At 42.7% G+C, this 16633-nt stretch overlaps 1 protein-coding gene across 1 annotated transcript in view; it reads left to right on the plus strand.

Annotated features, from left to right (window-relative positions):
- creb3l1 (cAMP responsive element binding protein 3-like 1) overlaps positions 1 to 16633 on the plus strand; it is a 29243-nt gene that overhangs the window by 7681 nt on the left and 4929 nt on the right. The window contains exons 2-8 of the mRNA XM_034097096.2: positions 1160 to 1295; positions 12098 to 12252; positions 12347 to 12428; positions 13525 to 13736; positions 14105 to 14251; positions 14609 to 14667; positions 15957 to 16025. Of these exons, the coding sequence (XP_033952987.1) occupies positions 1160 to 1295; positions 12098 to 12252; positions 12347 to 12428; positions 13525 to 13736; positions 14105 to 14251; positions 14609 to 14667; positions 15957 to 16025 (860 nt within the window). The remainder of the gene's footprint in view (positions 1 to 1159; positions 1296 to 12097; positions 12253 to 12346; positions 12429 to 13524; positions 13737 to 14104; positions 14252 to 14608; positions 14668 to 15956; positions 16026 to 16633) is intronic.

Raw genomic sequence — 16633 nt, forward strand, 5'->3', positions numbered from 1 at the left:
AGGTTCCAGTTCTTGGCTATGCACAGACAAGGAGCTTCTGAATAAGATTTACTGTACATGTCAGCTTTCACAAATGGAAAGTTGAACTACACACTAACACCTCTAAACCCATTTGCACTGTTATCCTAATGACGTCCAAGCTAAACATCATAATGTCTTAAGTGCTGGTGCCGCGTATAGCATAAGAGTAAGAGGACAAAAAGCCGTTTAATTTTTCTCCAAATTCAGTCAAGAGTTGAAGCTAGTTTCCTTAAATGTAATTTAGCATTTGTGGTGAATTAAATGGAGTTATTTCTGTCACAGTGTCAGTCTGGAAGCTTCCGAGCAGGGTTTGGTTTATCCAATAGGTCCCAATGCAATGCATCTGTGTGTGACTATGTAAGTGTGCGTGCTTTTGTACTGTTTTGTTTGATCAACACCAGGGTGACTCATGCTCGTGTGTGTGTGTGTGTGTGTGTGTGTGTGTGTGTGTGTGTGTGTGTGTGTGTGTGTGTGTGTGTGTGTGTGTGTGTGTGTGTGTGTGTGTGTGTGTGTGTGTGTGTGTGTGTGTGTGTGTGTGTTATAACCAGTGAAATCAGAGCATCATGCCGTCCCAGGCTTCCCAAACATCATCTCTCAGCTCAGTGACTCATCTCATCCAGACTGAGGATGAATCTATCGATATTGAGTGACTCTTCATTCCATGAACTCTGGGTTGTCTGGTTTCTGACTCTGACAGATCTCTCTCTGACTACCACTACTTTGAGAATCCTTTCAGTCAAGCAAGAATGGCCCTTTTCCCCGTGTTCCAACCTGTCTAGTGTGCTTCCTCTCCTTGTTTCATATCGTAAACAGAATATGTTTTGTATTCTGGAGAACAACACATTTCCAGATTTGGGCTCTGAGAAACTATGATGATGGAAATACGTTGATATGGTTTAGGACACTGACACTTGTTGCCTCCCATCTTCTAGAGAAGAAAAAGGCATCTTTCATGAGCTAAATAAACAGCTCTGTTCTCAGCTTTGTAATCCTTCAGTTCTTCTGAAAATAATCAAATCTCTACAATTGGTGAGACATGAAAAGTACCACAGTACAGTCTTTTATAGGAGTGGTAACCGTTCCATGGAAAACTGTTGTTTTGCTGAATTAAAAAAAGGTTTCTCTTCATGTTTTCCAGCCATTCTCCGGCGACCAGATGGACGACTTCAGCAGTGAATTATTCAGCAGTTTCTTTGACGACCATCTATTAGAGCGGCCCATCGTGTCAGACAGACCTTCACCTATAAGCATGGATATGGACGACAGCAGCCCAGGTCAGAGCCTCTTTTAAAATCATCAGTACAATAATAAAATGTCACTCCTCATAGCGCAGAATTAAATATCAACATGTTGAACATAACGTCCAATAAAAATGTTGTGTGTGGGTTTGGATCACAGTGGTCGTTCCTTCCAATAACTTTCCCCATTATTGACAATCAAAATATCAGAGCAGGTTGGTTTGTGGAGCTCTTCCAACGGCCCCTCACATTTGTATGACTTTATTTCTTCAGACAAACCGCCAAAAGTAAAAATTAGAAAAAGATCCCAATGCATTATTTGGTTGGATTTCAAAAGCAACAACTCTGGCTCTGTCTCCCCTATAAAACTAAAATCCAACTATGGAGAGCGAGTGTCTGATGCGAAAGTCTGTGACATCCAAAACTCCTGCTTTTTACACACAAACACACAATGTTCACTAGCAGGGTACAATAGTTGCTAACAAGCTGCACAAATACGCTTCAGAGTTATTGAGCTGTAGCTTCTCAGTGTGTTGAAGCTGTCAGAGGAATCAGTCTGCATGTCACACACATCACTTGAGACGATTTGGTGTCCCTGAGTCACTAGGGCTTTAAATGGACTCTATTATACACATCTTAAGATTCATATCAGTATGTAGTGTCTCTACTTTAAAGAGTCCTCTCCTGCTGATGTTCAGGTGTATATCAGTAAGTAGTGTCTCTACTTTAAAGAGTCCTCTCCTGCTGATGTTCAGGTGTATATCAGTGTGTAGTGTCTCTACTTTAAAGAGTCCTCTCCTGCTGATGTTCAGGTGTATATCAGTGTGTAGTGTCTCTACTTTAAAGAGTCCTCTCCTGCTGATGTTCAGGTGTATATCAGTATGTAGTGTCTCTACTTTAAAGAGTCCTCTCCTGCTGATGTTCAGGTGTATATCAAAAGACACTGTGTGCACTCCCGATATCGAACTCTTATGCCTAAGTCTGAGACCATTTTACCTACCTAGAGACTATGGGAACATTTTTATCTGTGCTGTTTACATCCCACCCAATGGTAACGCCTCAAAGGCTGCCTCACGTGTAGCGGACTGCGTGCACGAGCAGTTAAAGAACAAACCTGATGCACCTATATTTGTTATTGGAGATTGTAATCACTGTAAGCTAGAACCAGCACTTCCGGGATTCCAGCAATACGTAAAAAATGGCACCCGGAAAAATAACATACTGGACAAATGTTATGGCAACATCAAAGATGCGTATGCTGCTCGGATTAGACCCCCCTTTCAAATTCGGACCATAACACCGTCCAGCTAATCCCCACCTTTAAGGCTGCCATCAAGAGAAGTAAACCTGTCTCTAAAACTGTCAGTCTATGGCAGGATGAGCATAAAGAAAAGCTAAGTGGCTGCTTCCTGGCCACAGATTGGGAAGTATTCTACCAGGACAATGACACCGATACCATCGCTGAGACCATCACAGACTACATTCATTTCTGTGTCGATACTGTTGTGCCAAAAAAGACCATTAGGATATATCCAAACAATAAAGACTACATCTCATCGGATATTAAACAGTGTATCCGACGAAGAAATATCGCTTTTCAAAAGAACGATGCTATACAACTGAGATCAGCTCAAAGAGAACTAAAGGGGAAATTTAAAGAAGCCCGAGAGCAACATAGTCTGAGTGTCCGAGAGGCTTTCTCAACCAAGAACTCGAAAGAACTGTGGGACTCTGTGAAAGAAATTACAAATATGAACTCCGGCAAGAGGGAGATGCATGTTCTGGATGAGCTTAACAAAGCAAATGAACTCAACAATTTCTACAAACGTTTTGATATTAATTCTGCTTCCAACATTGATGCATGTAATAACTTGTCAACCTCTTTAACCTGTGACCCAATACACAATAGAAGAATAATAATTGATGATAGTGCTGTGGCCAGGGTTTTCAAACAACTGCATACTAAGAAGGCCAGTGGGCCAGACGGTATTTCGGCACTCCTGCTGAAAACGTTTGCAGACGAGCTCACCCCTGCCTGGAGTCCATTATTCCAGCTCTCTGCTGACTCGGGAAGCATCCCTCAAATATGGAAGAAAGCTGTCATCATACCAGTTGCAAAAAAACCATGCCCACATGACAACAACGACTTCAGACCAGTGGCTTTGACCTCAATAGTTATGAAGTCACTGGAACGGATTATTGTAGGGAACTTGCGAACTGAGGTGCAACACCTCTTGGACCCCTACCACTCTGCGTACAGCGATGGTAGAGGTACAGATGATGCTCTGACCTCTACAACTCACTTTATTCTAAAACACCTGGAAAACCCTTTAGCTTATGCTAGATTAATGTCCATGGACTTTAGCTCAGCTTTTAATACTATTCTTCCCCAAATCATGTTAAAAAAGCTCAAACAGATGGATGTGAACCCTTACTTGATCAGATGGTACCACTCCTTCCTAACTGAAAGACAGCAGCAGGTGAAAGTGAACTCGACCCTCTCTGACACACAGGTCATAAGCACAGGGGCACCGCAAGGCTGCGTTAGCTCGCCTCTTCTCTTCACACTCTACACAAATGAGTGTAGGAGTCAGCACACACACAACCACATTATAAAGTTCTCTGATGACACAGCCATACTTAGTTTCCTGACTAGAGACTCAGACATTTCTCTTTATAAACTTGAGATCGAAGAGGTCGTGAAGTGGTGTGAGGCGTATAACCTGGTGTTAAATGTTAAAAAAACAAAGGAAATGATCTTTGACCCCAAGTCAGTCGGTGATCACAGCCCCGTCCTTATCAACAGGGAGGGAGTTGAGCAGGTTACACGTTTTAAATATTTGGGGATTTATTTTGATGCTCAGTTAGGCTGGGCCCATCAGGTGGATCAGGTATGCTCAAAGATAAGCCAGCGCCTGTATTTTCTGCGTCGGCTCAGGGTTCATGGAGTGGATAAATGCATCATGTTAATGTTCTACAGGGCAGCAATTGAGTCTATTATTCGTTATGGCATCACAACATGGTTTGGTAACTTGTCAGTTAAATCTAAATCACAACTCCAGAGCTTGATAAAAAGGGCTGGAAAAATAATTGGCATGCTTCCACCATCCTCTCTTCAGGAGATATTCGAGGAGATGGTGAGAAAGCAAGGCCGTAAAATCACATGCGACCCCAAACACATCCTGTATAGAGAGTTTGAGTTGCTGCCCTCGGGCAGAAGGTATAGATTACCAAACTGTAAACTGAACAGGTATAAGTTTTCCTTTGTTCCGCTGTCAATCAAGCTGCTGAACAGTCAGAAATAACTGTGATTATGCTGTTAGGAGTTGTTGGGAGGTGCAATGTTTACAGTGTAGTGTGTGCAATCGAGAAGGTTAAATAGGGAAAGTGCATTGTGTGTAAATATGGACACAATAGGGATATGTGCAATTTGACGGACACCATGCATAGGTAAAATAGGGAAAGTGCAATATTGATTTGTGTATGAATACAATAGGGAAAAGTGCAATATTTGATTTATGTATAAATACAATAGGGAAAAGTGCAATATTTGATTATGTACAGTATGAATGCAATAGGGAAAGTTCGGTACCTGTATGTTTCTTGTTGTTTCTTTGCCATGTGATATATGTGATCTCTGTTCTGTATCTATGACTGATTGACCTGAATGTTTTTTATGTGTATTATCTCGATGCCCAAGACAAATTTCTCCTAAGGGAGACAATAAAACTCTATCTAATCTAATATCAGTATGTAGTGTCTCTACTTTAAAGAGTCCTCTCCTGCTGATGTTCAGGTGTATATCAGTATGTAGTGTCTCTACTTTAAAGAGTCCTCTCCTGCTGATGTTCAGGTGTATATCGGTATGTATTGTCTCTACTTTAAAGAGTCCTCTCCTGCTGATGTTCAGGTGTATATCAGTATGTACTGTCTCTACTTTAAAGAGTCCTCTCCTGCTGATGTTCAGGTGTATATCATTATGTAGAGTCTCTACTTTAAAGAGTCCTCTCCTGCTGATGTTCAGGTGTATATCAGTATGTAGTGTCTCTACTTTAAAGAGTCCTCTCCTGCTGATGTTCAGGTGTATATCAGTATGTAGAGTCTCTACTTTAAAGAGTCCTCTCCTGCTGATGTTCAGGTGTATATCAGTATGTAGTGTCTCTACTTTAAACAGTCCTCTCCTGCTGATATTCAGGTGTATATCAGTATGTAGAGTCTCTACTTTAAAGAGTCCTCTCCTGCTGATGTTCAGGTGTATATCAGCATGTAGTGTCTCTACTTTAAAGAGTCCTCTCCTGCTGATGTTCAGGTGTATATCAGTATGTAGTGTCTCTACTTTAAAGAGTCCTCTCCTGCTGATGTTCAGGTGTATATCAGTATGTAGTGTCTCTACTGGGACATGTCTCCATGCTTTAATGATCAAAAAGCTCTTTATTTTTGTCATACTTTTCACCCTCTGTCTGAAACCAGAGCCCAGTCTGCTCTGATTGGTTAGCTGGCCGGCTGATGTGATTAGTCAACCAGTTTAGAGATGTCCCGCCCCTTAGCCTATCACGTGCAATGTGTTGGAGTGCTAGCCAATAGAAGCCCTCACTTAAATATATTCATAAACACAGCAATGTTTGGATTTCCGTGTCTGAAAAGGGCTTTTGAATCTCACAGATATTCAAGCGGAGCACAGCTACTCTGTAAGTGAAGACTCCGCCCCCCAGAGCCCAGCCCTGTCAATCAAAATGGACCACGAGTCTGGTAGGCCATCCTAATTATAAAGAAAGAAAGAAATCGTAGCTTTAACTCTCAGCAAACACAGCCAACCTGCTGCTGATGCTGGGTCTGTCTCTTCGTCACGCTGTCTGTCCCCCAGGGTTATCTCATTGGCTCAGTGCCTGGATAATGTAATGCTTCACATGCAGTTTGACCCTGTCTGTCAAACAGCAAACTCTCTGATTGGCTGCCATATAACATGTGATGATTGACTTAGCTATTATATTTCATGTTAGAGGTGCCTGTAGGAACATGTGTCGAATTTAAAATGCTGCATATTTTCTGTGTTTCTCTCTGGCTCATCTTCCTCATTATCTCCTCCTGTCTGTCTGTCTGTCTGTCTGTCTGACTGTCTGTCTGTCTGTCTGACTGACTGACTGACTGTCTGACTGACTGACTGACTGACTGTCTGACTGTCTGTCTGTCTGTCTGTCTGTCTGTCTGTACCTCACTGTCTGACTGACTGTCTGTCTGTCTGTCTGTCTGACTGACTGTCTGACTGTCTGTCTGTCTGTCTGACTGACTGTCTGTCTGTCTGTCTGTCTGTCTGACTGTCTGACTGTCTGTCTGTACCTCACTGTCTGTCTGACTGTCTGTCTGTCTGTCTGTCTGTCTGTCTGACTGTCTGACTGTCTGTCTGTACCTCACTGTCTGTCTGACTGTCTGTCTGTCTGTCTGTACCTCACTGTCTGTCTGACTGTCTGTCTGTCTGACTGTCTGTCTGTCTGTCTGTCTGTCTGTACCTCACTGTCTGTCTGACTGACTGTCTGTCTGTCTGTCTGTCTGTCTGTCTGTCTGACTGTCTGACTGTCTGTCTGTACCTCACTGTCTGTCTGTCTGACTGTCTGTCTGTCTGTACCTCACTGTCTGTCTGACTGTCTGTCTGTCTGTCTGTCTGACTGTCTGTCTGTCTGTCTGTCTGTCTGACTGACTGTCTGACTGTCTGTCTGTCTGTCTGTCTGTCTGTCTGTACCTCACTGTCTGTCTGACTGTCTGTCTGTCTGTCTGACTGACTGTCTGTCTGTCTGTCTGTCTGTACCTCACTGTCTGTCTGACTGACTGTCTGTCTGTCTGTCTGTCTGACTGTCTGACTGTCTGTCTGTCTCTCCTCCGTTTGTCCCGGGGATCCTGCTGTCTGTCTGAGCAGCTGATCCCAGTCCAAGCAGTTTTCCTCCAGCTAAGCCCTGCCCACCTAACACACAAACACACACACACATGGACTCACACAACGCTATGACAAGCATATGGTTTTGAGTGTGCAGCTTTAGCCGAAGCCAGCGGAAACTCTCTTTCTCTCCTCTGTCAGGTTATCTCTCTCTGTTCTCCCTTTTCTCTCTTTCTGTCTTAATCCAATTAAATCTACTCCCCTGGGATATCAGAAAATAAATACACATTGAGAGAAAAAAACCGAACTCCTCTGTTTCCAGTCCAACGCTCTGAACTAGAACATTTATTTAGCCAATAGTTTCCTATTTGGAGAGAATAGAATAAATGAATCCAGCTACAATCACTCCAACACTCCAACTCGCACATGTGTGCTTTAGGGTAAATGTGCGCAGAAGCCAATGCAAACAGCCTATTATCAAAACAAGAATGACACATTAAACGGCTAACCCTGAACATAATATATGACCTCATAAAACAAAGCCTTTAGACAGCTTTGATATCAAGGTAGTTCATATTATATTTTCCTCCTTATCGTCTGGTGCTGCAGAACTTTTATCTAAAGCTCACATATGGAGGCGCACATATCATATTTGAATCAATCGGACCGAAGCCAAAATGCATATTTACAACCTACATCTGCTGATACATACTTTCCACAAATGTTCTGCCACTATTTCAAGTACGTCATCGAGTGGTGCCGTAGGACTGTTTACATGCATGTTATATTCGCAGCATTCGGCACCACTCGATGACGCAGTATACTTGAAATAGTGGCTCTGCAGCAGCTTTACTCGACATTGAGAAACGGCCTTGGTCTTTCCGGGACTTGAACTGGTGACCTTCCAGTTGCCAAGCCAGGTCCCTATGGACTTCGCCACCATGTGCCATACGGTGCATTTTTACGAGCTAAATGTTTGAAGAGATAATATATGTTTGAAAGAGAATGAATATATATACTGGCCCCTGCATGATTACCCTTTGTTATTACAGTTAATATAAAACATGAATTCAGTGTGTGTACAGTTCTACGTTGCTGCTATGTCAAGATTGTAGGCATTATTCGCTCCTATAGGCTTAATTTCCCCTTTGATTTGACAAGTTATACTTCCTGGGGAGATATAACTCTTTTCCCTGAATACATTTTCCATATAATAAGAACCACAGTTTTTCACAGTAACCTCGTTTTTTTGACATTATTCGATCACTTCTGTTGGATTTTGTACGATCTATTTCTGCACTCATTTTGGCATGAAAAGTAAACAATGCCATTTTAAAGGCATGACTTTGAAAGTATTTCGCCTCAATTGTTGCATCGTACAATTTGTATCAGCACATGTACAAAACATGCTAACAAGCAGGCACATATGCAGACAAGGCAGTAGGTTCTGGCTAAGAATCGTCCGTAAACTTGGGGATCTCGGTTCCTGGTATTGGACCGTAATCCCCGGTGACGCAGCAGCACACAGAGGATCTGTGTGCTCGTTGTGCTTCTCTCAGCATCCTCAACAATAGAAGCTGCTTCTTGTTTGTCTCAAGGAGTCGGGGTTAATTAACCACCCGGGGATGTCAGAAGTTGCTGACCTTTCAGAAAGCCAGTTTGCTCTGAATGGAGGGGAATCATAGATGTTCTCCTGGATGACAACATGAATGCAATTATTGCTCGACCCCAGCAGAATTATGGGTCAGTTTCTCCTGCAGTGGAGGCTCAAATTTGGTTGATTTGACAAAAACCTCTTACCTTTCCTGTCTTCTTTTCCTCTCAGCCTGTGGTCTTCGGTTCTCGGTACTCTTATTCAGTCAAAAAGACGCTGTGTGTTTTTACTACAGCTCCCACTGCGCTGCTCCATCTATCGTTTTAATGTTCCTGCCGTCCCGCTGAGATCAAACACGGTCGCCACCTCTGCTCCTTCACCCCCCGTGACGACTGCCAGGAGCCTCTGGTCGTTATCCCGCCATAGGATGTCTTACCTGGGTTTACTAGCCTCATAGGAAGAAGACTGTCTTCTATTAACAGCACCCATATAGATCCTATAAAGTAGTGAGGATCAGGTTTTACTTTCACCCACAGCATCTTTGACACAAACACTAAATTATGTTTGAACCCTCTGCACATAGGGACTAATAAAAGCACTTTGTTGCCTTCCTTTGAGCTCAAATTGCTTAAAATATCAATTACAATTTGGTAATATCAGGGGAAAATACCACCCAAAAATTCAGTAAATAATAAAAAATGTCTTCTTGCTTATATCCTACTTTTCCCCATCATATTTATAAAGGACTGCCTTCCTATGCATTCACCTCGCTCCTGGTATTCGTTAAAAATCGGTCCAATCAAGCTTAACGAGGCAGGAGGCTTAACGAGGCTTAACGAGGCACCGAGGAGCAGCGGGACCGGCCTCATTAGGAGACGCTTGTGAGGGTCCAACCAGCAGAGAGGATGTGGGGAATCGGTTAATAGAGGAACCACCCCAGAACTGAGTTCATTCCTTATTTCTTTTAATATATAATCAGCGATTTTTCAGACATATTCCAGAGCTACCGTGCTGATTAGTAATCAGGGATGGATGCCGGGTTGCAACGATAATATGTGATCATGACTGACGTGTCGTAGCTCATTAAATCACATTATTATTTTATTATCTGCAGCTGTGTTTCCATGGTGTGATAAATGATGCCTCAAGCTGATTTAACATGTTACAGCTTCATACTTATAGCACTTTCAATCACTGTTCATATAGATTGACAATGTTGATATAGCCTGCTGTTAATCAGTTAATAATCAATTACAATATGCTTAACTTTTCCTTAGTTGCAGGTTCTCACGAAAGAACGAATAATCCCACTCATATAGTACCGACTGCTTTAGGCACTGACACCACAATAATAATGATTTCCACTTCTCTATGAGTCCTAATAGATTGCAATGAAGTTGACTGATGTGTGCTCTCGCCATCGCATCTTGCTGTCAGTGTTGATTATTGTTGACACCACAGCAGTGATGTTGCACCTTAAGGCAGTTTATTTTCGACGATGGAAAGTGATTTGTTTTTAGGATGTACTCTCCTGGCCGTTACTGACGGACAAGATGAAGCTCACACACCTCCACCCCCCCCCCCCCTTGCCTCCTGTTTCCACCGCGGCTTGTAAACTTCAGAGCATTTTACCGGCAGACATGTTGCTAGGAAACCAGGAGGTGATTAAAATGATGTACACACACACACACACACACACACACACACACACACACACACACACACACACACACACACAGCAGCAGCACTGCTTGTCTTGTTAAACGGCTGCTGCTCTCTTTCCATGCACCACGGGAGCTTTTTTGGTTGAGTGTGTTGTGACAAACATCAAAGTGTCGGTCCTTTTCTAAAGTTTACAAATGCTTACTCGAGGAAAAACACTTCTCTACCTGCAGCTACTTTTAATTTGCCACTTAAAACATACTGTTTCTTTTCAATTTAAGGTTGAATGTAAAGTTCTGTTAGGTGGACTTGTGCATAGTAATAAGCTCACTTCTGACACGGGATCTTTAATTGAAAGCATACATAGTGAATCTTTAACTCCAGTAGACGCATGGATAAGCAGTGTCAGAATTTAAATAAAAGATCTACAGCTACTTAATATTGCACTTCAATATAAGCAATTCCCAATTAAGAAAAATAATGGTTAAATGTATTAAAGCAGAACTCATATGTGTCCCACGGGTGGATTTAACGAATAAAACTCCCATAATGCAACTCAATTTGATCTCCAATATCACCAACACTGTGAAAATCTACATCTCTACTTTGCATTTCAGGCTTTCTGTTATAAATTAAAAGTCTCAATACCAATTTAACAACGCTGATCCCATGACACAGAATACATGAAACCCCTTTCTTGACAGGCTGAGTAAGACTTTCAATGATAAGTAAACTGATCTTCACGTGTAAAATATGCAGAACTCTCCATAAAAACGATTAGAAATGTATAGATATATTGTCCCTTATAAACAGTCTGTCTGTCCCCTACAGTTTACACGAGGAAGTGCAGACGTGTTTCAGTGACTCATGGTCTTGGTTTTCACCGATCCCTGTGACCCTGGTTTGTGGCCGGCGCTGGCAGCCTCCTCTTCCTCCGCCTTTTCATCATCTTGCCCACTAGGACACCAAATAAACCAGGAGAACTGGTGACTAGTTGCCCTGCACTTGCACTTATGTTGCTAAAAATACTTTCTGCAGCTCACACGAGACTAAACAAGGGAGTACCTGTGAGAATCACCTCATTGTGTTTGAGGGAACCTCCTTTCAAATGGTCCCGATTATGCATATTTTCTGCAGTGTTTAAAGGCAGCAGTCGTTTCGCTTCTCGGGAAGGATCCTGAACACAAGGTGTAGGTTCAGCCCATCTTTTATTTCAGGGTAGATACAAATTCACTAGAGACAAATTATGCACCGCAGATGCCAGAGAGACGTTGTCCAGCAGCCTGTAATGACCAGTCTTGTCAGGAAGTGCTCAAATGTTTTGGGGAAGCTCCTTCAAAGTGTGATTTATAAGCTACCAGTTACTTCCCATTGGAAGACCTCCCTGAAGGTCCCGGGAGAGACATATACCGAGGTTCATTTCTTCAAGTTGCTCTGAAAATTGAGTTTATTCTGCTTTTTAAAAAGGGCGATGAGCTTTCTAGGTTTATCTTAAGATGTTTTAATATTACAAGTGAAGTGTGATATTTTGTATATTTTACATCATGTGTATTTCTGCGTTTATTCCTGATGTTGGGAACAGTCGTTTGCCAACAAAAACCACTAACTAACCTTCTCTCCATTGATAGAAAAGTTTGAGAGGTGTTTTAGATAATATCACTGCTGCTAAATGTCTGTTGATTTTGATTCGATGGTGTTTTGTCTCTCTCTTAGAATTTGAATGGAGCTTCAGTCAGGACCTTTCGGGCATCTTGGTGAAACAGGAGGAGCCGGATGTGGGTCAAAGGTTAGATCCTCAGCCTCACGAAGGCCCGCCCCTCACATTAAGTCCCGCCCCACCACACAGAGGGTCTCCATGGAAACACACGGTTAGCATCCTTCATACCGCGAGATGCTACAAATGATGTTGTTTTTTTCATGTTTGTTCAAAAGTTGATTATTGTTGTTTTTGTGTTTCTGCAGGAGCCCAGTCAAGACAGCGTGAAGCCCGTCGCCATAAAAGATGAACCCAAAGAGATTGGACAGTACCTCAGCCTGCCCAGCGGTACATATATACACACACACACACACACACACACACACACACACACACACACACACACACACACACACACACACACACACACACACACACACACACACATCTCAGGTAGCCAAGCTGACAATCACCTGCGGGAGGGGGGGGGGTGCAACAGCTTCCCACACACGAGTGGATACACACACACACACACACACACACACGCTCACACACACACACACACACACACACACACACACACACACACACACACACACAGACAGACAGACAGACACACACATACAGACACACCCACATACATACACCCACATACATACACACACACACACACACACACACACACACACACACACACACACACACACACAGAGACAGACACATACAGACACACCCACATACATACACACACACACACACACACACACACACACACGCGCACACACACACACACACACACACACACACACACACACACATACAAGCGACAAAGCTTCTGCACAGCTGTGTGTCACATGTGGAGGTGTAGCATTAATACGAGCCACTTGATAAGAGACGTCTGTGTGGGATGAACCTGTGCTTCCTCGCTCTAAGCTCCTAAAGAAGCATCCTCACTCAGGGTCTACTTTAGGGGAATTATGGGATTTAAAAAATCCTCAATGGATGGCTGAGGGTGAGCGATATTAAGGGAGGAGAGAGGGCACAAGATAATATAAGTCAAGAGCATCAAATAAAAAACCTCAGCCTCAAAAAAACACTGAAGGACTTTATTTCCTTAACCTCTCATTCGCAGCTTTTTGTAAGTCTGTAAATCACTAAATGCATTTCCTGTGGATCTACTTTCTGTGTTCATCAATCATTCAGACACATTTTTATTAATGGGGCACCTCAGGCACAAAAACTCAAAGTGCTTCACAAAAAAATACATACACACCAACTTTGTGATTAATAAAGAAACACTTGATACCAAAATAAGTCAATGAACTGAATAAAGCTTTGAGCACTCAGGTCTTCTGACGTCTCATACGCACGTGTTGTTTCATCTATCACAGAATAGGATGATGTTTCAGGATGAGCTCACTAACCCCCCTCCTCTCGTTTCCAGATGACGCTCTACAGCTCCCGCCCACCCCTCCCAGCAGTAACCACGGCGACAGTGACGGTTCCATGCCTCCCTCTTCCCCCCCCCTCACCCTGCCCCCCTCCTCCCCTCAGCCGACGCAGAGGCCAGGAGGTCGCGCCTGTTCTTCCTCCTCTTCCTCATCCTCCTCTTCCTCCACAGCCATCTCCTCCTCACCTCTGCTCACCGCACCACATGTGAGTGGAAGACCCTTTTAAAAATATTTTTCGTATTGACATTTGGCAGCAAACAATTACACAGCGTTTTTTCAAGACATAGTTATTGTACAGCTTAAGTTTTGTGTGTCCGGAATGCCTTAGTAAAAAAACAGTAAACAATACGAACATTAGGGAATGATCAGGACTTATAAAATCTGGCCTATGAGGTGGAAGACCCTTTTTTTGAATGATTATCCCACACTTAATGCACCAATTTCTATAAAAACGGTGCTATAAAGTGCTGACAAAATAGGGCCTATTCAATAACATCCAAGACAGGGTTTATTTAAACATAGAAAGTTGGTAATTGTTGTAAATATGTTGATGATTTGCTTTGTTTAATGCAGAAGCTGCAGGGCTCAGGGCCGCTCCTGCTGACAGAAGAAGAGAAGAGGACCCTGGTGGCAGAGGGTTACCCCGTACCCAACAAACTCCCTCTCACTAAGAGTGAAGAGAAGGCACTGAAGAGGGTCCGACGGAAGATCAAAAACAAGGTACACTTACAAACCAGAAAAAAACAAGGCTGAGAAAGCAGGATTCCAAGTATTTACCACACGTGTGTTTTTGAGTGCCTTACACTGAGAAAGGCGGGTAAAATAGAAACATTACACTACATGTAATTTGACGCTTTTATCCAAAGCGACTGTGGGCAATCCCCACAGGAGCAATTTGGGGTGAAGTGTCTCAGGGACACAACGACATGCTGACTGCAGTGGGACTCGAACTTGCTATCCCCTGATTCGAAGTCCATCATACCATCCACTGAGCCACAATCTCCGAGAAACCACGAGACAAACTTCTGTGACGTAACTCTGTGCATTTTGCTGATTTGTCTCCGTTCTTCTACGCAGATCTCAGCTCAGGAGAGTCGGAGGAAGAAGAAAGAATATGTGGAATGCCTGGAGAAAAAGTAAGGCTCGGAAAAAGTTATCTGTCCCCACGTTTCCACTCCTTTTCCACTCATTTTCGTTCAACTTCTGTGATTTTTTTTCTCACTAAAGCCCCTTTGAATTATATTAAAGCCACCCTATTATAGTGCTTCAAAGGCCACAACTATTGAGAAAAGCCAAGCCTTGATTTCCCCAACGTTTAGCATTCCCTATGCAAAGAACAAATTGATGTTCTCTTATTGCAAGGCTCAGGAAATCATCACTTACCCTTAGACGTCAGTGTACACTTATTTATTGTATCAGTGCCAATCGTGGAATAATTGTCGTGCTTCTGAGTCACTCCCGCTTTTCAATCCATGCCGTCCAAACGTTGCGAATGCTTGAACAGCCAATGTTTCAACAATGATGAAAAACCTTTTTCTTCCACTTCTCCTGCTGTCTAACAAATGTAGTTGCATAGTTAGCGGTGCATTTGGACAGTGAGGCTTCCCCTGAATCTAACCACAGATATTTTTATACGTAATTGTGTGCTCTTTATATGCTGGCACACAAAAACAATAAATATGAGTTACAAAAGATACAAAATGTCACTAAGAAAATAGAGAAAGAAAGGGGTTTAAGATTGGCTTTACTAACGTCAGGAAACTCGTGGCTCGGTGTCGCTTCAGGTTCAAATGTCCAGATGACATGCAGACCGTACTTCAACATCAAAAATAATTAAAAGCTCATTCCCCTCTTCTGTTATGTTATTCTGGCTGTAACTCGTTATGGCAGGACTCCATTAACCTGCCGAGCACATGGGGAGACTTGAAGAGAGGTGAAAATGTGGACTTTTATAGCAAGAATCACCCAAAGAGGTTCATACAGATGGTCAAAAATTACATTTCTCCTCACCAGAGAAGTAAGAGGAGAGTGTGTAAAACATATCTCTTTGTGTTTCTCCTCTGGACGTGAGGATTATAGTCGGATCACTCGCAGAGAAACAGCAGGACGACTCGCTGAAAGGGAGAGCGAATGAATGAGCTGCATTCAGAAATAAGAAAAGATCAGGAGGATTATTGGTAACATAACACGAGATTAACGAGGTGTTCGGGTGATATTTAATCGGATTAGAAGGAGATGTCGGAAGGAGAAAGAAGACCTGTCATCCTGCAGCAACAGAGAAACCATGGCACAACATTTACCAATAAATAGATGGCAATCTGATCACAGCAAACAATTGTGGACACGCTTTGACGATGTGTGTTTTCCGAAAAGATGAAAATGTCAAATAGACGCTGACAAGAATCTGTGTTCTTCTGTGTGTCAGGGTGGACAGCTACACGTCAGAAAACAGCGATCTGTGGAGAAAAGTAGAAAACCTGGAGACCGCCAACAGGTGAGACACACACACACACACACACACACACACACACACTGGCTGACATTAGTGTGTAGTTGCCATTGTGTCTCTCAGCAGACTCCAACACACTAATAATAACACAGACCAGACATGTTTAGTAATGCTGTTTGGAGACATCATATGCAAATAGAAACACGTTTGTTAAGAATGAGAAAAAAGAGAACTGCATTAGAGATCTTGTTCTGAGAAATTGCATAGTACCTGTACTACGTAATGACAATAAGTTGAATGTTCAATAGATAACACATGTAGAAGGAAGATAACGAGTTTCAGTTTCTAAGTCTGAATGCATCAGGTAGTCACATGACTACGCAGAGAAAGCAGCACAAGTAGTGTAAAAAATAAGTGTACCACCACAAAAACAGCCTAATTTCTCTCAAAGAAGCGGGCTGTTCTTTGGAGAAATACTGATCGATGAAGCAGGAAAGGCTTGAGTTAGATTCACCCATCTATTCTTACATTGCTCTGTATATAAAATCCTTCCAAAGTTTATATGTGTGAGCTAAACTGAGAGAATTAAAGGAGTCTATGAAGTAATTTGTCAAAGTGCAGACTCACCCAGCTACGTCTGTCTCCCCTGTTAT

Source organism: Pseudochaenichthys georgianus, chromosome 2, assembly GCF_902827115.2.
Source record: "Pseudochaenichthys georgianus chromosome 2, fPseGeo1.2, whole genome shotgun sequence".
NCBI classification, from domain to species: domain Eukaryota; kingdom Metazoa; phylum Chordata; class Actinopteri; order Perciformes; family Channichthyidae; genus Pseudochaenichthys; species Pseudochaenichthys georgianus.